This window comes from Sciurus vulgaris (genome assembly GCF_902686455.1).
Source record: "Sciurus vulgaris genome assembly, chromosome: 1".
Classification (NCBI taxonomy): domain Eukaryota; kingdom Metazoa; phylum Chordata; class Mammalia; order Rodentia; family Sciuridae; genus Sciurus; species Sciurus vulgaris.
In genome coordinates this window covers 182,842,507-182,867,118 of record NC_136461.1, presented here as the reverse complement: position 1 = coordinate 182,867,118, position 24,612 = coordinate 182,842,507, and the positions used below count along the sequence as shown (strand labels likewise).

Below are 24,612 nucleotides of genomic sequence, written 5' to 3'. Positions count from 1 at the left end.
TTTACCTTTAAATTAGAGGTCAAGCTAAAACGAGTTAATTGAGCATGAGAAGGTGGGATACAAGAGAATATGTAAATCTAATCCATTTTCTAAAAGCTATAAGCTCTTAGGAAAAGTAGATGCTATTTATAGTATTCATGGACACACACACACACACACACACACGTAAGATGTGACTGAGAGAGACTATGTCATGTCTCTTTATATTTATGGTGCTTGGTACAGTCCTTTCAGGACTTGTGGAATCCCTGGACAGTGGCATTAAACTAACCATCCTGTTGAAGCAGGAGTAGCTATTTACTTGGTTTCTACTGTAAGTACCTTAGGATTGGATCCAAGTTTCTCTTAGTAGCCTGCTCTAAAAATCATCCATGACTTTTTCTATATCAAAAACATGTTTTCATCATTGATGAGCAGTGTTATTTACAATTTGCTTACAGTGTTTGTGGCCAGGTATTTTGGGAGGTTAAAGAGAAAATGAAATGCATACTTCTTTTGCCTTCCTGAGATCTGGTTGGGTAGAAAAAAATAACAGATCATTAGAAAACAAATGGAATGTGAATTCTCATTTCTGTGGAACATATACTTACTTCAGTTCAGAAAAGGGAAATTGAAAGTGGGACCAAAATAAACAAGTAAAGCCAATCTGTTTAAAGACTGTTGTGGTGGATATGGGAAAAACCATGGAGATTTTTGAGAAGAGGGCCCACAAGCCCATGGAAGTTGGGAGAGGCTTGGAAGGGACGGCCATGCCAGAGACTGTAGGCTTTAGACTATGTTGGAAGGCTGGGACCAGAGTAGGAGCAGTTTTTGAGAGAAGAACAAATGCAGCCCAGTGACTGACTGGAAATAGGTGCTTAAAAACAAAAATGTCAGTGAGACAGTCAAAAACTATCCCAGGGTACTGAGCACAGATAAAAAAGTAGTAATAGCTAAAGATTTTGAGCATTTTCTCTGTACCAGGTAGTATTTTATGTGCCTTTTCAGGATTTTCCTGAGTTTTATGATGCAATTATTGATGTAAGTACTAACATTTCCCCATGTTATTAAATGAGAAAACTGAAATTTATAGAGGAAATATAAGTTATTCAAAGTCACAGCTGAGCAGAAATTTTAATGAAGACAGCCTAAATCCAATGCTCTAACTTCTATGCTATCTATGTCTCAATTCCTAAAGAAATGATGACAAAGATAAATTTGGGATGAGGAACTAATTTGAGAATAAGAAATAATAATGTTTAATATATAGCTTAGATTGGAAACAACAGTATTTCCAAGTAAACATGTCAGTTGAGATTTAGAGATATAAGACCTCATCTTGGATAATCTAAATAGTTCTCATCAGAGAGAAATAAAATTCTCAAGAGACAAGATCATAAGAGAGGTACTAAAATTGCAATATTTAATAGCTACTACTCCTTTGGAGTAATGAATTTGTAAGCATGCATATTGATATTTCATATTATGTGACCCAAGCCTAGTGCTCTATAAATTTCTCTGACTACACACTTCTGTTACAAAGAATTGCTGAACATATGTCATTAGTATATGTAATTTATTTTCCATTATTCTTATATGTATAGCTGATGAAGAGTTCATACTGGGAAAAAAGGCAGCTTTACCAACTTCAGGTTTGCTTCTTCTTGCACTATCAGCCTCAAATTCAGTCTGAATTTCCTTTTCAGGGCACTTTTTAAAAAAAGTATTTTTTTCTTTGTAGGTGGACACAATACCTTCATTTTATTTATTTATTTATTTATATTTATTTATTTATTTATTTTCATGGTGCTGAGGATCAAACCCAGGGCCCCCACCACAAACTAGACAAGCACTTCACCAATGAACCACATCCCCAACCCTGCAGGGCACTTTTTAATGTCATTTCTTCAAGTCATTGAGTTACTACTTCTCCGTGTTATGCAAGCTCATGCAAACTTCCACTGTGTTACAAACATACTGTAAGTGAAAGAAAAACACGATTGTCTAAACCTGCCTTATGGATCTGTCCTGCTCACTGCACTTGCCTGGATGGCACCAGACATTTGATTTAAGAGCTCAATAAGGGTTCTGGTATCATTCCATATATTAAATGCCAAAATTTCTCATTTACAAATTGCCACTCTAAGGTTTCCTTTCCATACCCAATGATATCTTTAGCAGCTTCCCACCCTGGCGGGGAGCTTTTCTGCACTTTGGAGACCACTGACTTCGTTCTGAACTTTCTCAAAGATCAAAAGGTATGTCCCCATCTCATTTTCCAGGATTTGCTGGATGGGAAGTCTGAGATTGCTGTATCTATACACTGTATGGTGGGCATACTTCTGTCCAAACCCCACACAGCCTTTCCCTTTCCAGATTCCAGTCTTTCCAGTTTTAGTCTCTTCTTACAACAGCCTCATTCCTTTTTGATCATTTTAATTTCCCTTTTCCCCTTTAATTGCTTTTAGCTTTGATCTGTGTTTTATAATTCTTAGATAAGACATTGAGAATATCATAGAATTTCCAGAGTAAGCCACTGTATACTTTGTATGTTTCCAGGATCTTCTTTCATAATACCTAGAAACTCATGTCTTTTCCAGCTGCAATCTCTGTGGAATGAGACCCTCCCTTTTATCTGTCAAATGTAAAGGTAGTACCAGGGTCAAATACTCAGTAAGCATTCTCTTATAATAAGTTAGACACTAAAGTCAAATGGTCAAAAATATTTATTAATCCTTGTCAAGTGAGTAGAAAATTTTATTAATATATGTGTTTTATTTAGCTTATTGCTTTTAAATTTATTTTTAGTTCCTATATTTTTTGTTACTCACTTCCTTTTCTTTAGCCTTTAATAAAGGCTTCCCTATGCTTAGAAGGTAACAATCTTATTGTGTAGATAGGCTAGTCACACTACCCTTGGAAATGTGCTCTCTTTTGAGCCATAGAAAATAAGCCTTAATATTGAAAAATAGTGTGAATATTAAGATACTAAACAAGGATTTTTATAGGATTATTTTTAAAAATTTTTTCTTAGTTGTTAAAGGACCTTTATTTTATTCTTTTTATGTGGTGCTAAGAATCGAACCCAGTACCTCCCACATGTCAGGCAAGTGCTCTACCACTGAGCCACAACCCCAGCCCACCTATGGGGTTATTTGAGATCAGATGCACTGATGTAGTTAAGTACACAGTTCAGAAAACTGGTGATCTCCTCATCTCTCCAAAACATATAAATAATGAAGTATATTTTAAAATAACTTGCAAATTCTTAACATAGTACTGATGGGAGCCATTCATTAAAATTGTAAATGTGAAAAAAAATGTAAACCTTATAAATAACTGAATTAACTTCCTTCCTAAGCTAACAAGAAAAAAGGCTTTGACTTTTTGATGTGTAAACAAAAAAAGTGGTTCTAGTTTTATTTTGAGATCAGTATGGAAAGGTATGATTCCTTATTGAAATCAACCCAGCCAAATGGATAGTGGCAAAAGATGGCTCAGAATTAGGAATTTTTTAGAGTATTTCATCAGAGATACTTAGCTAAATGGCTTCTTGATTCATAAACGTTAAGGTTAAAAGAAAAGTATTTTTGTCCTTTTCCATGAAATATTTATATTTTCACATGATAAATGTACTTAGAATTCTATCAATAAATTTATTTCAACAGCTGATTTGAGAAACAATTCATCTCTAAAACTAGTGACATATCTATTTTTACCTTCTCATGTAATTTGCTAGATTGCAGCAAACTGGAAACGTGCTGTAAGATGGGGGGGGGGGCAAAGTGGGAAACAGGAATAGAAGGGAACAACTGATGGCTCTTGATGTGGGCAGAGTTAAAAATGGCACAGCAGGCACAACTGAAGAGCCCCTGCGAATCTGGTGGTAAGGTTGTGTGGAGTAAAATTTGTTTTGTTCTCTGCATACAAAAGAAAAAAATTTAAATTCAGCCAGTGTGAAATACAGCACTACTTTTGCCAGTGACAACATGGGCTTCTCGTTGAAAAATAACGCTGTAGGGCTGGGCTCAGTGGCAGAGCTCTTGCCTCCTGTGCACTGAGAACTTCAATTTGGTAATCATGAACAGAAGGTTTATAGGTGCTGATGCAAACAAAAGGCAGCAGATTGTCAAGTTGCTGTTTATTGCCTACACAGGGGCAAACCTGGAAATGCCTTTGGTAATTGTCTCACATCTCAAGCTAGAAGTCCATCATAGAGTGAACCTGGGCAAGACTACCTTTTGGAAAGTAAATGTAAACTCACCCACATGGTTGAAAAAGTCATCAAACATGATATAATTGTCACTCTTCCGTGAACCCAGTACTTTTCCATCCTTATTGGAAAACACAAGGGTCTGAGAACAAAAATGCTAGTGACCTTGTAATAAGGTATATGTTCTATGTGGGTAAAATCGATTCAACAAATGTAAATTATTGGATTTAAAAGAGGCTAAGAAGGTGAATGAAGAAGGCTTGGAGAATTTAATTCTTCACACAGTCTTAGAGTTTGGATTGGGTGTAAATAGCAATCATTGGTATGATGGATGACAGCATTGGCTCTAATCTTCCAATGAAGAGACTTTTCTGACCTAACCAAGAAGGAAATGTCCTTCCTATTTTCAAGACCTTGTCTTAGTCATCATTTAGAAAGCTAGTAGCTATGAACACACAACACTGGCTTTGTTGACATTTTTGCCATACTTGTTTCTTCTGATATATTAAAGAACTCCCATTTGTCTTTGTGAATTGGAAGCCTTTTGTAGAAGAGGATTCGGCAACCCTGAGGAAGTAGATGGAATGCATTCATTACAGCATAAAAATAGGATAGGCAGAGCTCTTCTTCATACATTTCTTTGTGTTAGTACTTCAACTTAAAAAACATGGTTATTGAAAAAATCTCAACTCCAGGCCTAAAAATGAGGGTTCAGTGCCTCCTGAGGATGCTAACCAATCTAAAATTTGTCCTACACATTCTACTTATTATCTGAGACATTAGATCTACTCTTCAGATGGTACTGTCTTCCGGAAAGACAGTATGACTGACTGCCACATCTCTTCTTGAAAATGCTATAGCATCCTCAAGACCCTCAAGAGAATTGAGAAAGAGACCTCATGTGGTAGTTCATTCCACTGGTGAATGAAGAAAAAAATTCAAGATAGCATCTTTCAGTATGATGGGAATAAATGGGGTAGAATTCTAACAAAAAATGTTCAAGAAAGAGCCCTCATTTATATATGTTATTTGAAACTGTGTGCATCATCTTTGGGTGTCTCTATAAAGAAGATGCCTCCCAGTATTTAAAATTATTGTGTATAAATGCATAAAAAACAAATAAACAAACTTAGAAATATGTGGAGTCAAAGAACTTGAAATATTTATTAAGCCCTTTGAAGGGCTGCTGCAGTTAAATCATGTGGATGCTTCCCAGTTGGCAAGGGAATGGCATTGCTCAAAGGTTTCATATTGAAAAGCCTCATGCAGCTATCTAGGCAAGGAGTTTGGCACTGGCGCTGAAAAACTACAGACAAATGCCCAAATCATATGATTTGTATTCTGCAGTCATTCTGAGTTTCAGTGGCAACAGAGAAAAGGAAAGGATGAAGTCAGATTACAGAAATAGAATTTTTCAGGAAGGATTTAAATATCTAATGCATATTTCCACAGAAGACTATAGCTATAGACCTGCTGTCAATCTCCTCTTACTGAAGTTCACCTGTTTACCTTGGGGAAAAACATCTCTAGAAAACCTTGGTTTTAAAGGAGAACAATATTCCTATTTTTTTTAAAAAAAATAGAATTTTCTGCTTAAACCTCCTCAGCCGATTATCTCTCACTATATTTTTAAATTACAAAGTGACCATTCTTAAATGAAGTATAGTCATAGAACTATTATACAGCAAAATGAAGTTAAAAAAAAAACCAGTGCTCTTTCTACCATCAAGGACTTATATGTTCACTTATATTTCATGTTCACAGAAACAGCAATGCTCTGTGCACAGGGATTCAGGAGATCCAGCACAAGAGAAAAGAGATGCTTAATTTTCTACTTGGTCCCCTTTATTAACTATAATGAAAAAATCACAATCCTTGTTTTATGTTAGTGAGTAGGAGTGTTGTGTTCTTAATGTGCATTTATTTTTTTATTTATCTTAAAATGAAGTTTAAAGCTAGAAAATAGAAGTATCTTAATGTTAAATGAGTCAAATGTTACCCTGCAAGTGTCAAAGTGTCACGTTTTATTTTAGTATTTAAAAATCATCCAAAGGGATCCAGCATGACTCAGTTTCTGGGTGAAGCACATTACTCTACTTTTATTCTCCATGGCCTTCTTACAGTTAAAACACTGCTTAGGCCATGGTGTAAGGGCACAGAGTAAAATAAGAATCATCCTGACTTCTACTATCAAGGGAAACTATTTAAATTTCTCCCCACATTAACCAGAGTTCTTGGTGTTTAACAAGGGCTCAATTTGTAGTTGTTGAATAAATAAAATCATGTGTTTATAGAAAGTCTGGAATTCAAGGGATTGGATTTTTAGTCAGTGAAAGTATAACTGTAAGGTGATTATCAGGAGAGCATTAGGAAAACTGCATAATTATCATTTTCTTCATCTCCATTGTGTTTAGTGATTAATAATCTTCATATTTTAAAAAAGATAATAGTTTAATATATCCATTATTTCATAATCAAAAACCCAAAATAAAAAAGCAAAAGATATTTAATTCTGTATTTATTCCCCATTCTCCACATTTCAGTCTGTTCCTATAGATGTATTTCGGAATTTCAAATACTGTGGCGAGAACTACTGACATTAGGGTTGGCAGAAAAAAATATAGTAAATTATATGCAAAAATTCCAGGTGTTTTTTTTTTGTGTGTGTGTGTGTGGGAACTATAAGCATATTGGCTTTAACAAATTCATGCTTCTATATTTAGTATCTCAAGCATTAGGAAATTGGCTGCTTGCAAAATATATTTAAAGTAGATTGCTAGTGTGAGATTTTCTCCTGCCTAAGGAACTATTTCTTATTTTTCCAAGTTTCAAAATAGATCTACTTAAATTATGTATGCATTTGAAAATGATGCATTATCCTGAGTTTATTAAAACAATAAAAACATAGAAATGCAATGATATGAATATTTAAAAGTATAAGTGCCAATGCCTTTTAAATACAAATCCTTGTCTAGAATAGTTTTCTATTTTAATACTAATGGTCTAGTAAGTGGCAGGAGAAAACAGGAAGAAAAACCGTAACAAGGAATCATAGGAATAGTTTTTCAAGGAACATACTTTGAATTCTCATTCAAGAGAAGTGAATCCATTAAAATAATGAACCTAAGATGAATATTTTATAAAACATAAGATAAAATATATGTATTTTCTGTGGCAGAAGCTTTTCAAGTTACACCAGTTCGGAAATCATTATTTCACTTGGTCACTTAAAATTCTTTTGAATTACATTGAATTCATGTTATAAGCCCAAAACACAAGACCTGTGTTTCTCTTATCTTTAATATGTCTTCATCTTTCCATTACACTGTATATATACCATATAGTTCTAGCAGAAAGTTTTTCCAAAGCCAGGAATTGTTCTCCCCAATTGTACGCTCAAGACAGGAGTAAATTTCCTGAATCTAAAAAATGTAATTATCAAGTGAAGATGTCTGAAGATGGTACATGGAACTGGACAGTGATTGGGGTGGATACTGGAGATGGGGACGAGCACTCCAGGGAGAGGGACTCCTTGTGGAAGCCTAAGGTAGGATACTGGGTTAGATCAGGAGGGCTCTTCAGTCCAGGCATGGTATGTGAACTTTATGAGAGCAGTGGTGGACATGGAGAGGTTTCATCTGGGGCTGGGGGAAGCGTGGTAGGGATCTGCACTTCAAAGAGACTGTGCTAGCTATTGTTTAAATTCCAGACTAGACAACTTAGCAAGACTTTGTCTCAAAAATAAAACTATAAAAATAAAAGGGAATGTAGCTCAATGGTAGAGTGCCTCTGGGTCCAATCCCCAGTACTATGGGGGAAAAAAAAAGAAAGAAAGAAAAAGAGAGAAAGAAATGAACTACAGGGAACAAGTCTGGAATCCAGGTTAGAAATTCAGGCAGAAAAAGGTGAGAGAAGTTAACACATTTGAAAGATAATTAGGAGATAGAACACATAGAATTTAGGCTCCAGGTAGTTGTAAAACGGTAAGGAAGAAAGAAGAGTTAGGACTATCACCCCAGTTCCAGGGTCTGCATGATACCATTTATTAACTTGGGGACTACAGACATAAGATCAGCATATAGAGGAAGTGGGATTAATTCAATCAGGAATACAGATAATTTATATCCTATGGGATATAAAAGTTGAGATATCCAGGTGGATTATGGAGTAATATGGATTTATAGAATTTATAGAAAACTTGCCTTTAAATAGTAATTGAAGCAATTGAAAATAATGATATTGCCCAGGGAGAGAAAGTAGGATGGAAGTATAAAATGACAATACCAACACATAAGTAAGGAGCTGAAGGTCACTGAAAAGTAGGAAAAAAACCAAGAGGCTGATGTTACAGCCAGAAGTGGCTTTTAAAATGTAATAGTATTTATGCGAAAGGCCAATAAGCAGTCAAGATTAGGATGAAAACTAACCATTAATTAACCACATGGTTTGGTAGGATGAAGGGCACAGGAGTGGACTGGAGTGGGCCAAGGGGAAGGGACAGGCTGAGACAGATGATATAGGTAGCTAGCTCTTAAACAGAAGTATGGTGATAATGTTTATAGCAGCACAATTCACAATAGCCACACTATGGAACCAGCCTACGTGCACATGAACAGATGAATGGATAAAGAAAATGTGGTATGTATACACAACTGAGTTTTGTTCAGCCATAAAGAAACATGAAATGACATCATTTGCAGGAAAATAGAACTAGACAGAGAACATTATGTTAAGCTAAATAAATCAAATTAAAAGGTTAAAGGCCCTATGATTTCTCTCATATGTGGAAGCTAGAGAGGAAATAAAAAAGAAAGATGGGGGAAGATCTTATGAAAATCAAAGGGAGATCAGTAGAGGAAAGGGACCAAAGAAGTGGGAGGTGGGAAGGGAAGGGAGGAAGGAGTGATAGTGATCAAGTTATATTGTTATATTGTGTATTGTGTGCATGTATGAATATGTAACAACAACAAATCCCATCATATAATGCACCAATAAAAAATGTGGGAGAAAAAAGAAGTTTGGTGTTAAATGAAAAGAAGCAATCAGGTAGTGTGATGGGCTGACAAATCTGACTCCATGAGAATGTTATAGGCTAGACTCTAAGGGAAATGACTAAACAGACTCCATTTTGCTCTGAGACTCCATGTTATGTAGGAAATAAGCTTCTCCCATGGGAACACCCCGCCTCTGTGCCCATTATCAGTTACTTGGTGTGACATGTTTAATAATATACAATGGCAACTCCTGTGTAGTAAAGAATTGCTCTCTTTTGATTCCTATTGCTCCTAAACAATGTACCATGTGAACAGTGATGGTGTGGATGTTAGCAACCATTCTTTAGTTTGTACCTAGGTAAGGGTCATTTTGACCCACTTCCCCCTCTGTCAATGATGTTAATGTGTAATTTCGAATCATAGCATCAGACACTTATGATTAATGTGATTTTTGGTGTAAGAACCCCTACAACCCTGTGTTCAGGGCTGTTCTCCCAATAGCCATATTTTGGGGCATTGTGTGAGACAGTCAGCCGGCTGGCTTAATAAAGACTCTCAAATTTGGACTTCTCAGTGGTAATCAGTCTGTTCTTAAGTTACGCCCCATAACATTAGTATTAGATAGATAAAAGAGTTTAAGAGTCATTTATTTCACCAGCAAAGATTTCAGTTGTTTAAATGCTTATGTGAAATGCCCAGTAGAAAAGCAGATTGAAGTCATTTTTAAAAGAATAATAGCTAATAATAATAAGTTATACTCAATTATGCTTAGTGTGTACTGAGCACTCTTCTAAGTTCTTTATGTGCATAACTCTATTGATGTTTACAAATTCCTAAGTTTATTTTGCTTTGCAGATAAAGGAATGAAAAGCTGGAAAGTTAGAAGGGCTGATAGGATAACTTCCTTTATGAGGTAGAAAAGAATGGGATCCAGAATAGGTAAAGGAATTACTGTCTCATAGGAAGAAATAAAACTTCCATTCTGAAGGACCAGAAGAGGGAGGGATGAGATGGAGGCAGGTGCATTTATGGGTTTGGAACTTCTGTTTTGTCTGTCAATCCGAGGATGAGGCCATCTACACAGCACCGTATTGCTGAGATAGTGGGCTGGTAGGTTGGAAGTGTGGCGAAGGCTTCAGTGAACCCTGTGGTGAACAGGAGAGAACCCTGTCTAGAAAGCATAGGTGATTTCTAGCCAGCACTGAGGCCTTGATACAAGTGGAGAGCAAACCAGGTAGTGCCGTTCATCACCAGTGTTGTGGGGTTTTCCCTGGTGTTGGGCTTCAGGTGTGTGGGAAGATAGGGCTGTTAAGACTATCTAGGAAAGTTCTAGGAGTCAGCATGTTGGATCTACCACAGGACATGGAAGACCTTGGAGGCAAACCAAACCCGCAGGGTTATGGGAGAAGGAGGGTGTGGATCCATTTAATTGGCACTTAATTACACCTTCTTAAAAAGTAGAGTATGATTGGACCTAATTAACCAGATAAAAGAGGAATGGATCATGTCCAGAGACTTAAAAAATAGCTTAGTTAAGTGGCATATGAGAACTCTCTGCACTTTTTATTTTTTGTACACCAAAAACTACTCAAAAAATATCAAATCTATTAATTAAAAATATAGATCTGTGATTAATAACATAGGGACCATGTAATATCATTTAACATTCTTTTTGGAAGAACGTATTTGATTATTCAGCTAAAATTGAATCACATAGTTAATCCTCTCCAGAGTTATTTTGAATTGAAGATAGACAGAAAAGAAGGAAGAAGAAGAATAAGAAATATATTGTTGAATCCCCAGTTTGTACAAGGGAATGTGATGGGTTTATTATAAGTTTTATATAATTTAATGCCTGGACTAAACCTATGAAGTAGGACCACATGTATATTTTGCAAATAAGGATACAAAGACACAGAGATGTTACCTAACTTTTCTAAAGGGTTCAGGGGGTAAGCGGAGGAAAAGTTTGGAACCATTGTCTATTGACAATGAGTACATACTCATTATCCCACACTAATGATTGTGTTCACTAACATTCAGTTGTTTTATGTAGCCTTACATTTTTTGAAAATTCTCTGAAACAGTGATGAGAAAGTTTGAATAAAGGCACCAATAAACTTTACCTGTCAAAAGAAAAATTCACCAGTGAACCAATAGGTGGCAGTATAATATGGCAGTCATATATTTAACTAATCTTGTTAATTGACAAATAATTGTTTGAGGCACCGTGTTGTGTTTGGCCCTGTGCTAGTTGACTGAAAGGAGAGAGAGATAAAGAGGGAGATGAAGAAGAAGAGCAGAGATAAAGTAAAAGGAACTCTCAAGAAACCAAAATTATAATAGGACCTACATAGTCTTCTAAATTCATCTCAGAACTCAACCCTGGAAGCCCCAGATGCCAGCAAACCCTCTAAATATTTATCTGACTTGGTGCCAACAGTGAACAGTGTAACCACTGATAAAATGTCCCCGTCTCTGTTAGACCATGAGACACCTTGAGGACAGGAAACTGCTCAGCTTTGAACACCTTGAAACCAGGGATTGAGCCAGTGCCTGGCTTGGGTAGAAACAAAATAAATATTGATGGATGAATAAATGAACTACTTAGTGAAAGATGTCTGACTGTTTTATCACTTTATCCCTCTTTAATCTACCTTTGGGAGAAGTTCTTTCAGTATCTTTTCTAGTGAGAAATTCAGTTTCCCTCCATATATGTCATAGGTCATATGGGGAAAGTGTATCATTTTCTTTAATGAAAACTAAAGTTCTTTAGAATCCTCTGATTAGACATGTGTAGACAGATGCATCATCCATTGTGCCATTGGCCTGTTGTAAAAATGAACTGTCTTTAGGATGAGAATATGGATCAAGCTGACTGGCAGCCATAGTGGTTGGAATATTTTGATCCAGAGGAAGAGAGGATATCTAACAAGCTCTAACCCTGTGCCAGACATACATGCTAGACTTGTCTAATCCTTATAACAGTATTATGAGCTAATTATTGTTATTAAGTCCATTTTATAGGTGTGAAAATGAAGCTCAGCGAATCTAATTTGCCCAAAGATATTAACTGGTGCAACTGGATCTTCCTTTTTTTTTTTTTTTTTTTTTTTTTTTTTTTTGACTAAAATGCCTTTATCAGATGCTAAGTCCTAAAGCGATTAAAAACTTGCTTAAAGTAGCACTGTCAGAAAGAAGCAAAAAAGAAAGAAAGAAAGAAAGAAAGAAAGAAAGAAAGAAAGAAAGAAAGAAAGAAAGAAAGAAAGAGAAAGAAAGTCTCCTGTCCAGGCTTATAGGACTCAGGACCTCATACTTCTTGTTCAGCTACATTTCCTCATCATCACAGATCTCTTTGTAGACTTGGGAAACCCATTTCACTCTCCTGTTCTCTCCTGAATTAGCATCACATTAAGGAAGCCTGTAGAAACAGATGCAGGTGTTTCTCTCCCAGCCTCTGAATTGAGATAATTCTCTTGCTTTAACTTTGATAATTCTCCACTAGCAACTCTTCCTGAAACTTTGCCCTGGTCCAGATGCCAGCAGGTCCAGATACCCAGGAAGCCATCATGTAGCTTTTAAGCTTCCAGAAGCATCCCCTGCTATTCATCAACAGTATCTCAGATTAAAGCACAGACAGAGGACACACAGGAGTAACTGCATGGGTAAACAAGGGGCATTTGAGCTCACCAGTCATCAAACAGCCAGATGCATCGGTATCAATAGGCTCAAAATGCCATATGTCACTTAGAATTTATTCTCATTTTAACAATGCTGTTTTGATGCATAATAAATAAGCCTGAAAGCAAATATGCAAAAATGCTAACAGAAAAAATATGGATCATTGATATTAGGACAATGAAATAAGTAAGTTTTTTCTTTTCCAAATTTTCAATGATGTTTTCAGTACCTTTAAAATCAATATTAAAGTTACCTTTGTTAAAAAAGCATTCTTTTCTTTGATCTAACAGCATTCTGAAAGTAGCTAAAGAGGACATGGATAGATGAAACAATATAGTCCAGATTCCTCAATTGTAGATTTATTTTCCTACAAATTTTTCTGCAGTGGATTGGAGAGGACCTAGGGTACACAACAAAGGCTGTTTTCTAACTGAGTCACAAGATTTCAGGGGTGAAGGAAATTTCTCCATATGAATGGCTTAGGAGGTGGAAATAAAGCAGCAATCAAAACTGTCCTCAGTTTTACAACAGCAGAGGTACCTTCCCTGCATCCCTGATAGTCCCCCGCTGCCTGGGTTCCTGTAGCTGCCATCCTGGAAGTCACCTCTAGGTGCACTCTGCTCTTTCTTGCAATAATGCTCACATCATTTGAGTAGATGATCTCAAATCCTCTTCCCCTTCACCCCATAATTTAGCAGAAGAAAAGGCAGAAATCTTTCAAAACAGAATGCTAGAAAGGGGAAGAGAAAATAAGTACAAAACCATGGACATACATGGAAGTATGGAGAACAGATCCTTTATAATGTAACTTGAATCTAGCTATAGATCTGCTTTCTGAGAAGCCAGATTAAAATTTTCCTTTCCAAGCCTAGAGTACTATGGATGCTGAACGACTCCCTCAGAGCCTGGGTACCTCCTCTGCTCCTGCTGCATCTGAGAAAAGTCTTGGTCTCCACTGCTCATCTGTTCTCTAGGTAGCTAACCTGCTGGGTCAGGCAGTTTCCGACTGCCCTTCTCTCACCTTCTGGCCTCTCAGGGAAGAAAAGTGCTTCTCTTTCAGACCCAGAATTCAACATCTGGATGTGGCCTTTCCTGGACTTACCTCCTTTACCCTTCCTGTAAGTCTGTGAGATCAGCAGATTGTCCAGTCACCCAAAGCATTTCATTAGGCAAACATCAAGACTCTTGTCTCTTACCATATGGCAGGCTTCATACTCATCCTTTCCAGGGGACTTCATTTCATTCTAATCCATTGTCACATTACAAATATGCACCTATTTGTCCCATCATATGTTCCCATTTTTGTTTAAAATAATCACTGAGCCCATGTTTTAGCTAGTTTCTTACCCTATTTTCACAAATGGGCAGAAGTCCAGAAACATTCAATGGCATGTTTTGGAAGACCACCTCACATCTGCTTCCCCATCAGAGAAGTAAAAGATTATACCCTTAACATCCTTCAAAGCCCCTCCCCAGTCCCAACCTCTGCCTCTTCCTCTGGAGTTTCCCTTAATTTCTTTTCTTCCCTAAGAGATGCCTCTGACTGAAAACTCTTTTGCAGAGCAGAGATAGTTGACACACTCTGAACCCAAAGAATGTTCATGCCACCCTGCCTCCAGCTACCCACTCCTCTTTTTATCCCAGGTACTCTCTGGGCCCCCTCCTCAGGGATTGATCTAGCATAATCCTAATCATTACAGATTTATAGCATCAAAATACCTTAACCATATAGTACCAATAACATATACAATAAGAGGAGGGTTGATCACTCACACAGGCTCTTAAAGGAGAACAGGCAGCTCTCTCCCTGGTAAGAACAACATGGGTCTCCACCCCACCACAAAAATAAAATCCCAGGATGCCCCAGAATTCAGTTTCTTTTCTTCATGACGTGTTGTAAAGCACGTCAGCTGCTCCTTGTTGCTGTGCAGATCACCCAACATCGGGTCACTGAGAGAGACGGCAGCGCTTGCTCGCACAGCTGATAGGATTAGGAGCCGGTGCTTTGTCAGCCCTGACTGAGTCCAAGAAAGCCCCAGCACAGGCAGGTGAGATGTGAGCAAGAGTGGATGTGAAGGACTGTGGGGTGTCTCGGTTGTATGGTGCATATGTTTTTCTCCTTGGCAGTGAATTTGTATTGTCTTTTCTGTGAAGTTTGTAGTCTAGGGGCTCCTGTCAATAAAAACCTGTCCTTCATCACTCTTCTGGTTTCAGGCATTGGCCACTTATACCTCATTGGATTTTTGTGAGGCTGAAATAAGATTATATATGTGAAAGAGCTCTGAAAATTTAAAGTTTTGTGCATATGAAAGGTATGAATCATTTAATTACGAATTTTACAGAAAGAATCAAATAACTTATGCCATATTTGGGTCCTAATTAGATAAAGGCATTTCTTACCCCACCCCCAATATGCAGTATCTCCTCTGTTTCTTACCAGACCTAGACAGGTATATTAACTATAATCTCTAAGTGTTTGATTTTCCTCAGGCAGTGGGTGTTTTCTAAAATCCAGCAATAAATTTGTTTTTCAAGGACAAGTCACAAAATTATGAAACAAGATAATAAAATCAGGATTTAAGTAGAAAATGATGCATAAGAATATGATAAATCAGATGCTAGATGAATATCTATATTATGCCGTATTAAATTATATGTCTTTGATGGTGTCATTCAAATGTTATATTTCTCCAGTGACATGAGAAGACCTGGAATGAAACTAAAGGCAGAAAAGATTGCCATTTGTAAAACTTGCCTTTTAGAACAGCAGAAAAAAAGGCTTGGATTCCAAAAGTAGAGAGCTAAGGGGCATCTGAACACTAAACCATCAGCCTTTCCCTTGGCAAGGTTGCTATGGTGACAATAGTGCTACTGCACAGCCTCTCGGTGCCTGCACTTCTGCAGTAAAAGCTTCCATTGAACACATGTTGGATTTTTTAGGCACACACCCCATCATCAAATACAGAAACATATTGGAGGCAGCTTTTATCCCAGACATGTGCTAAACAGAAGTTTATATCTATGTTCTTCATCCTGTCCTGATAGGCTCCTTAATGTAGTTATGGGATTACTTGTTCGTGCATTCATTGGACAGTTAGATTGGTGCCTACTGTGTGTCAGGAATTGTGCTAGGAGCTGGTTACAATCCTTGGTGGAAATAAACAAATAAATGGGGGAGTTCTTGCATGAGATCACAATGGCTCTCCTAGGGGTAAATGCAGGTGTCCTGAAAGTATTAGGGAAGGTTTCTTGGGAGAAGTTGTTTAAATGAAACAGTGTATCCTTAGGAAGAGGAGGATGGGCGGAGAGGATACAAGAAATGCTCTAGACAGAGACCCCAGCTTATCCAGCGGTCTAGAGGGAAAAGAACAGGAAATCTCCAGGGAAAGGAAGTGCTACAATTTGAAGTGGAGAGTGAGCCCCAGAGCCTGAGCGGGTGGCTGGGAAGGAGGATCCCTACAAAAGAAAAGGCAAGCAAGGAGATTGGAGAGGTAAACAGAGGAGTCGGATCCTGAAAGTTCTTTGTGTCCTCTGAGGAAGTTTGAATATTACCTGGAGATTAAGGGGGGAGGGGGTGTCATTAATGAGTTTTAATGGAGAAGCATGATTTGGTTTAGCCTTTCATGAAAGCCTTTTGGAAAAATTGAAAGACACATTGGCAAGAAAGGAATAAGAAATAAGACTGGAAGAAAGACAACTTTAGCTAGATTCCTGTTGAAACAACATGGAGTGATTATGGTTTAAAATCTAAATGAACATAATGGAGATAACAGTGGACAACAGATGTGATCAGATTCAAGTTCTTTAATACCAGGGTAACATGGTATTAACTTGGGGGTTTATGCCGTGTGTGGGTTGGATAAAGTGAGAAGAATCAAGAATCACTCTGAAGTTCTGACTTGAACTCCATAGAGGGTGTTTCTTCTATTAGGTTCCCAAACTCAACACTCAGTTTTTGGTAGGGAACTCATAACTTAATTTCTATATTACTGTATATGACCCCAGACTCATAATTTTAGAAATAATAGACTGTACGAATCATTTTGAACTGTCACTTTCCTGAGGCCCATATTTGAGACAGCTGTGGGTGAAGGACAAATGAATCAATTACCTCTTCACCCCAAAGAAAGAATTCTATTACTAACCTCACTGCTTAATGAACTAAGTATACTGATTGAAAAGGGATGAGGATTTGTGGAATAAAATCTCTTTGGGGGTTACAGGAGAAAGACAAATTAATTTCAGTAATCCTGTAACTTTTGGATATTTCTGTACTCACAATGTGCATCCTTAGGTATGAGAGTTGAAGACTCAAGAGAAATGTTTGGAGGGCAAACAGATGGGGACAGTGGAGGTTCAAATACAATCTCCAGCCGTCATAGTCCTTCCAACTAGTGTGTAGGAAGCAAACTGTTCACCCCACATTGCTATTTAGAATTTTCTCCAATATTGAAGAAAGTAATATGTAAGTCATTAAACAGGTTGGATTCCATCATCAGGGAAGATTTAATAATACCAAGTGTAATAAATCAATACATGTAACTTGATCCTCAGGTTTTTTGAGATTTTTTTTTAAACAAATGTGTCCGCATCACAAATATTTTTTTCTGCCTGTCACTAAAAGGCATCAGCAAATATTGACTGGACCACCTGGATCTGACCTAACCGCCATTTGGACGGTTCTGCTCAATTACCTGAGTACAATTTTTTTTTTTTCCTCATATAATCTTCACAGCTATCCTTGAGGTGGGTATTATCATTATGCCTCAATTTAACAAGGAAAAACTTGACGTTCACGGGGTCAAGAACGCTAGGCATGAGGCTCTCAGCCTGAAGGGATTGGAGTGTGACTTGAACCCGGTTTCTGAGTTCAAGCGCAGAGTTGTCCCAACAGCAGTGTGCCTGGGCAGCTGCGGGGCAGAGCTCTCGGGTCATCCGCCTGGCTTCCCCAGGCGCAGGGAGCCTGCCTTCTTGTTTTCCTGCGGTGCTGGGCTGCGCTGCCAACCCAAGGCCTTTCTGACGCAAACCCCCAAGGAGAATTCCAGCCTTTGAAATCCAGGAACCACGATGCTCTGCCAGTCCTGCAGCATTGGCTCGGCAGGGGTTCCGGAGAAGGGGGACCTGCCCCGCCATCCTCGGGTGAGGTAACTGTGGGGAGCAGTACGTTGACTTAAAACCGAGAAGCCAAGCAGGACCACGAGGGGAAAACTTTCCCTTTCTCCATTTTGGCTCTCGGTGATGTGGCAGCTTGTCTCAGCCTGTCCATCCAACGCATATCACCATCAAACCCGAACCCAGGTGTTTAAAAGAGAGAGAGGGTGGAGGCGTCTCTGGGCTGGAGATGCTGCTGACCTCCGCCTGCCGGCATCGGGTCACTCTCAGCAGGGGAGGGGGCGCCTGGCACCGGGTTTGGGGTCGTGCCAACAGCGAAACCCGGTGGCGGTGCGCCGAGGCACGCATCAGCTGCCGGGGCGGCAGGTGAGGGAGTTGGCCTGGAAGCGCCCCGGGAGCGGTGGCGGCGGCGGCGGCGGCGGCGGCACCACGTGTCCGGCCGGGGCGGGGCGGGGCGGGCGGGCGCGCCCTCGGAGCCAAGCGCGAACCGCGGCGGCGGCGGCGGCGGCGGCGGCGCGTCTGACCCGCAGCAGCCGCCGCCGGCAGCCCGCGGCGCTCAGCGCAGTGTCCTCGCTCCTCTGCACGCAGGTGCCTCCTCCTGGACGGCGGCAGCGGCGGTGCGAGGAGCAGGCGGGCAGTGGCGTGATGGGGCCCCTCCGGGAGACCAAGGTAAGAAGGACACGTCGTGTGGGCGTCGGTTGCAGTGTCTGAGGGCGCGGGAGGGAGGAAAGGTGGGAACTGAAGGGTGAGAAGGGGGCCAGGTGAGGACAGCAGACGGGGGCGGTTAGAGTTGAGTAAAGGAGGTGGAAGGAGAAGGCATGTGCTTAGATGATGCGATCTGGCAAATGAGAAGATGGCACCGGAGGAAGATATTTGGGGGATTGACATGAGTATAGGAAGGATTGACTTCAGAGGGTTAATAGGGTTAATCCTGTGTCCTGAAACAGGGTTGAGGCGAAGCTTTCAGTTGACAGCGTGTGTGTGTGTGTGTGTGTGTGTGTGTGTGTGTGTGTGTGTGTATTGTGGATAAAAGGAATTTGATGTATTCGTGACTAAGAAATAAGGACTCCAGTGTGTCAGTGACCCAGCATTGGTACATTCTGCAGTGTGCCAAGCAGAGTGGCTGGCGTGGGATACCTGCTGGGCGACTGACGTGCAGGGCGGATCCAGAGGCTGGGTGCGGCTTGCAGCCCCTGGATAGCGCGAATGCCTGAAGGCACCTCAGATGTTCCCTGCGGCCGGGGTTTTCCCTTCAATTCTGCACTATGCCGATCTCCCAGAGGTGTTTACTTTGGCCTTGACCCTTCCTGGTAAGCCGAGGAAATGAGCAGGAGGTCATGTTGCAAAATGGTGTTTGTTACCTAAGCCAAAGCCCTCTTTCAATTGCAGAGGTTGGAGGGAGCAGTGGAATTTTTGCAAAAAGCTACTCCTAGGAATCCATTTAATAAGGGTGGTGGCGGACCTGAAAATCGCTGAATTTGAAGCTTACTCTCTTTCTAGATGATGTACAGCCTTTGCCTTCTAAATTTAGTCTCAGTTTCCTTGTCAGTAAATAGGAACATGAATTAGTGTCTTCTCTGTGTTGCAGCCTGGGGTGTAAAGATCGAGTGAGCTAATGGTTGGGAAAAAACTTGAAAACTGAGCAACATTTCAGAATATTACTTTTTATGCATTTTAAAAACCAAGGCATGGCAAGGTATTTCATGCTACATTTTTAAGGAGACAGAAAGAGAAATCTCTTTTCATGGTGTACTGTAAGAAAACAAAAGCTAAAACATGATATAAAAGGTGGAGCCATCTTCCCGAGTATTGGATTTGTGTTTGCTTTTCTGTTGGCAACAAGCCTGGTATACCAGGATATTAATGAATAATTAAGATCCTGTCCGGAAGAGGAGGGATTTTAAAGATAAGTGTGTGTGATCCATTAGAAAAGAATTGTTCCAGGTACAGAAGTCTACTTTGTGAGGAGACAGGAAAATATAAGTCAAATTGTCACAGCTAATGCAGGCAAAGCAAAATGGAAGTGGAAAGGAAAAATGTGCTGTAATCAAGAATCTTTGAAAGCCTGAACCTTGAATGTGATAGAAAAAGCCAGGTGAGAAGGTGAGTCAGGAGTGGCATGGGGGAGCAGGCAGTCTTCCTGAAGTGGCTCTTTAGTTGATGAGAAAGGTAAACTCAGTGCAAGAGTTTTGGAGCTCATTTCAGTGATTGAGATAAGGACTACACTGTGAAGACTCCATGTTTGGGAATTTAACTTCTTAGAAACTGATCCTTGAAGGAGCAGACAGGAGTTGAGAGGAGGCAACAAGTTTCCTTTTGTTTTCTTTTTGATGTCCAATTATGAGAAGGAGCAGAGGGTGCAGCATCATGAGAAGGAGATTTCCCGAAGCCGGATTCCCCGGTTGATTCTTCGGCCCCATCTGCCCCAGCAACAGCACAAGGTGTCCCCAGCCTCTGAGTCTCCCTTCTCTGAGGAAGAGAGCAGAGAGTTCAACCCCAGCAGCTCTGGGCGCTCAGCAAGGACCATTAGCAGCAACAGCTTCTGCTCAGGTACAGTACATGAGAAGCCACCCAGCATGAAGCATGTGCATGGCAAGTGAAATGTGAATGGACCTGGGCTACGCCCCCTACAGCCTATAACTGGACTTCTATTAGGGTGACTTGTATAAGACTGGACCTTTTTGGCTATTCTGACCTATTGGCTCTTTTGACATATTTGCTATTTAGTTTCATATGGTTCAACTTGATGGAATCTCATAACTGTTTCTATATGTTTTTCTAATTTATAATTTAGAATATAAAATCTAACTTTTTTCTGTGACTGTTTAAAATGTTTTTTTTTTTTTTTTTTTTTTTTTGTTAAATCTAGGAAAGCTATTCAATTGAATTTTATACTTGCAACTGCTATAAGCCTACAACTTTTAATTATGGAATCCCTAAAATAAAGCAACTTCTAACAAATGAGGTTAAGACCAAGGAGGGCTATACTGCAGGACTGGCCTCATAGTTTAGTGACTGACCCTTTTATACTTGCAATGTGACTAAGTTCCTTAAAACTCAGTTGTTATATCCATAAAGTGGGATGATACAGGTTGTATTATCTTCAGTATAACATGCTTGGGACCAGAAGTTTTGAAGTTTGGATTTTAAAAAATTTTGGAACATTTGCAATGAGATATCTTAGGACTAGAAGCCATGCCTAAACATAAGATTTATTTATGTTTCCTACACCTCTTCTACATATAGCCTAGGGTAATTTTATATGATTTTCTTTTTTTTTTTTTTTTTTTTTTTTAGTGTACCTGCTTTATGCCTGAAACCTGTGACATGAAGTCAGGTGTGGAATTTTTCACTTGTAGCCTTAATTTGATGCCCAAAGAATGTCACACTTTAGAGCATTCTGGTTAAGCACAAGGATGTTCAACTGGTACTTACTTTGTAGAGTTGCCATAAGAATGAATGAGACTCTTTTCCTAAATATACTTCTACCTCAGTGTGTGACTTACAGAGGTGTTTAGTAAAAGACAGTTGTTAATATGATGAAGGACTGAGGTCAGTTTTGGCACATGATTAAGAAAATTTCCTAAAAATGCAGGTATTTGGTAAGGGCATAAATCTCTTCATGCCTAAAGGTGTCACCATTATTACTTGACAGAGCCTATGATACCTGTTGAAGTACATGACTTAGAAGGACTTGTATTCTTTAAAAAACATTGGAAATTTGGGTAAAATTCATAGGAGCATGGGCCTGTGATTATTAAAGAATGTTTCATGGATCATTTTTTAGGACTTAGGGAACATGTAATTTGAAGATTAATGCATGCATGAGGAGGGATGTGTGCATCAAGATACCATGACTAGTGCTGTCACTTAGCAAGATCCAACATTCCATTGCGGTTAGTGCTGGAAGTCACATTTTACCAGTATTTTATAAATGCAGTTTTGGGTGTCCTACATACTTTCAGAAAATAAGTCTATTCCATGCAGAACTTGTATGTTAGAAGTACTTTCCTGTGTCCTTTCTATTTTATTTTTCTCTGAAGACTCATTTGCTGCGTAGTTCTGCAAATATTCTACCCAAATATTGTGTTTTAAAACCTATTTCATGACACTAGAATGATATGAATCAAGTTTAAAATGAAAACCCACTAATGGTTTGTCTAATACTCTCCCAAGGAGAAAACAAAAGGATCAATGATAAACTAGGCCCCTTAGGGTTCCTGGAACCTGGAGTTGGATTTGCAGAATGTAATGCTCTTTACTTTAACTCCATTTTGGAGCTTAGGGCCCACTCTGGTGAGTGTGGGGACATCATTTCAAACAGACACTGCTTTGTGTTCATAACTCAATTCCACACTTATTCCTGGTATTTTCCCATGTCATCAATTTCTCTAACTTTGGGTTAAGTAGAGTTATCAGGAGAGAAAAATTTGATCAAAACAAAATGAAAGAAAAAAACCTAAATATATTTTAGAAAATATAAAGGCAAACCAATAAAATTATTAATTTTGGTCATGAATCATTCTCTCCCTGACCTGTTTCCTGAATCATCTCTTCTTCCTGGAAGACCTGTCTCCCACTAAGGCCATAATGTTGTACATGAAAATCGAAAGTAGATATTGATCTTTCTGCCATTAACTAGCTGAGAATTGAGTGGCAGAAACATATAATTATGGGCGTCTATAAACCAGCCTTCCAGTCTAGCCTTGCATGCTGCCTCCAGACAGGAGTCTCTCCATTCCTCAGCCCCTCCCTCATCTCTCCCTCATCTTCCTGGGTTAGCAGCTCCCTGAGGTTTGGGTCTGATGCCTTTCCCTTTCTTGCTTTCCTTTTCTACAGAGCTCAGATGAACCCCATGAAGGCTTTTGAATGCTGTGCTGACTAAAATTGACAGCAGCAAGGCCTTTGGGGGCATGTTAATGATGCTTTAGGAGGTCAGTCAGTGGGTGGAAAATAAATGGGTTTGGTACTATGGGGAGCATTCATGCTGCAGGCAGTGAGGTAGAGAATGTAAAATATGTCCAACCAGCAGGGGGAAATAGCCAGTTTTAATCCAGCCACTCTAACACAGAGGCCAGAATATGTGTTGCTCAATCGTGGCAGTTAAATCAGAACAAGATACACACAAACATTAAACATGCCATCCTCTTGCTAGAACAAAACTAAAATATCCTCGAGCTTCATAGCCTTGCAGGGATCATTCTGCATTAGCATATGTTCATTATAAATCATCACATTCACTAATGTGAAAGAGGACATGCTTAGTTAAGGGAATTCTTACAATTTGGAAGTGAAATTATAAAGAAAGAAGTCATTTTAATAGAATGAAATGTAATTTGAAAATTATATTTTCTTTTCCCCAAATTGCTATCAAAGGCATTAATTGTGAAGTGTCATGTCCTAAAATATTCATTTTTGAAAGAAAAACAATATAATGAGCTTTCAAAGAGTTAAATTTACTTAATATAAAAGATTATTCTTTATTTTGAGACTGTTACTCCAATCATTTATATGAAAACAACTATTCATGATGTGGATGGTATTTATACATTGGGCAAAATAAATGACAACTGTATGTTGATGTTTCCTTTACCCTCACCCTCATATTTTACATATAGTTTTACTGATCAGAGTGATTCAAAGTCTGAAATCCATTTCCAAAGTGGCCTGTCCATTTTTACCGACTTTTCCTTTTCTCTCCCCCACTCCACTGCCTCCCTCCTCTCTTCCCATGGGAGCCTTGGCAAGGAACATTTAATGACTGTATATTCTATATGCTAATTTGTATGTGTGTCTATCTCATTTCAGAGGGGAAGGAGTTGTGTGTGACCTTTTGCAATTCATTTGGGGTGTGTCCCCAAAGAGCTCATCTTTGAATGCTTCTTAAGGCAGGATCTTTTTGAAGATACACACGTGCTGTGTGCACTTCGTCAGCACATGAGTGTTTTTGCACTCAAACATTATTCTAACATTTAAACAGCCTTTCTTTACATTGTACTCAGTCAGTCCCGGGACCTCATTTGGAGACCATCATATTGTATTGGAGGCCAGGCCCTATTTTGTATGTACAGCATGTAGATCATTGTACATTCTTAGTAAATGGTAATTAAAGCTTAATTTAAGTAAAACAATACCTAGGAAGTATAATCAATAGTAAGCTAGTAGAAATAATACGCCTGCTTTCACATTCCCCCTTTTTAACAATTTTGTTGTTTAAAACCATGTTTTCACCTAAGGTCACCCTATCATTTTCCCGCCTCATCTTCCTTGTTTTTAACATGCCCATAAGAAGTACTAAAACCCACACACTTTTAGTTTGTGTTCTGGGTGTGGCCTGTTCGATGTAGGCCTCTGTCCTTTTTTCCTCCCATTTTTTGTTAGTAGTGAATTGTATTTGTCATTGTCCTGTGACTCCAGTTACTGTGAGAAAATCTGGTGACCTGGGTGAGTGTGTGAGGCTCAGACATCAGTCACCTGCTATGGTTAGCAGCCTGCTGTGCATTCCTCTTTGCTTAGTTGAGGCAATAATTACCCCTTAGAACTGGGAGGCAGATGGATTGCTGGGTTTTAAGCTAGTTCTCCTTGGGGTGCCTTGTAAACATGGCAGGTGGAACAAATTATGCATATAGAACA

General features: G+C 39.1%; 1 protein-coding gene across 6 annotated transcripts in view; it reads left to right on the top strand.

Annotated features, from left to right (window-relative positions):
* SYBU (syntabulin) overlaps nucleotides 1-24,612 on the top strand; it is a 108,660-nt gene that overhangs the window by 22,727 nt on the left and 61,321 nt on the right. Inside the window, exons 1-3 of one of the 6 annotated variants that reach the window (XM_079130933.1) lie at nucleotides 17,993-18,011; nucleotides 18,568-18,648; nucleotides 20,328-20,529. In XM_079130933.1, the coding sequence (XP_078987059.1) occupies nucleotides 18,625-18,648; nucleotides 20,328-20,529 (226 nt within the window). In that variant the 5' untranslated portion in view covers nucleotides 17,993-18,011; nucleotides 18,568-18,624. Of the gene's footprint in view, nucleotides 1-17,992; nucleotides 18,012-18,446; nucleotides 18,649-20,324; nucleotides 20,530-24,612 lie in introns of those variants that run through there. The other 5 variants (XM_079130932.1, XM_079130930.1, XM_079130931.1 and 2 more) reach the window with 5 other exon arrangements.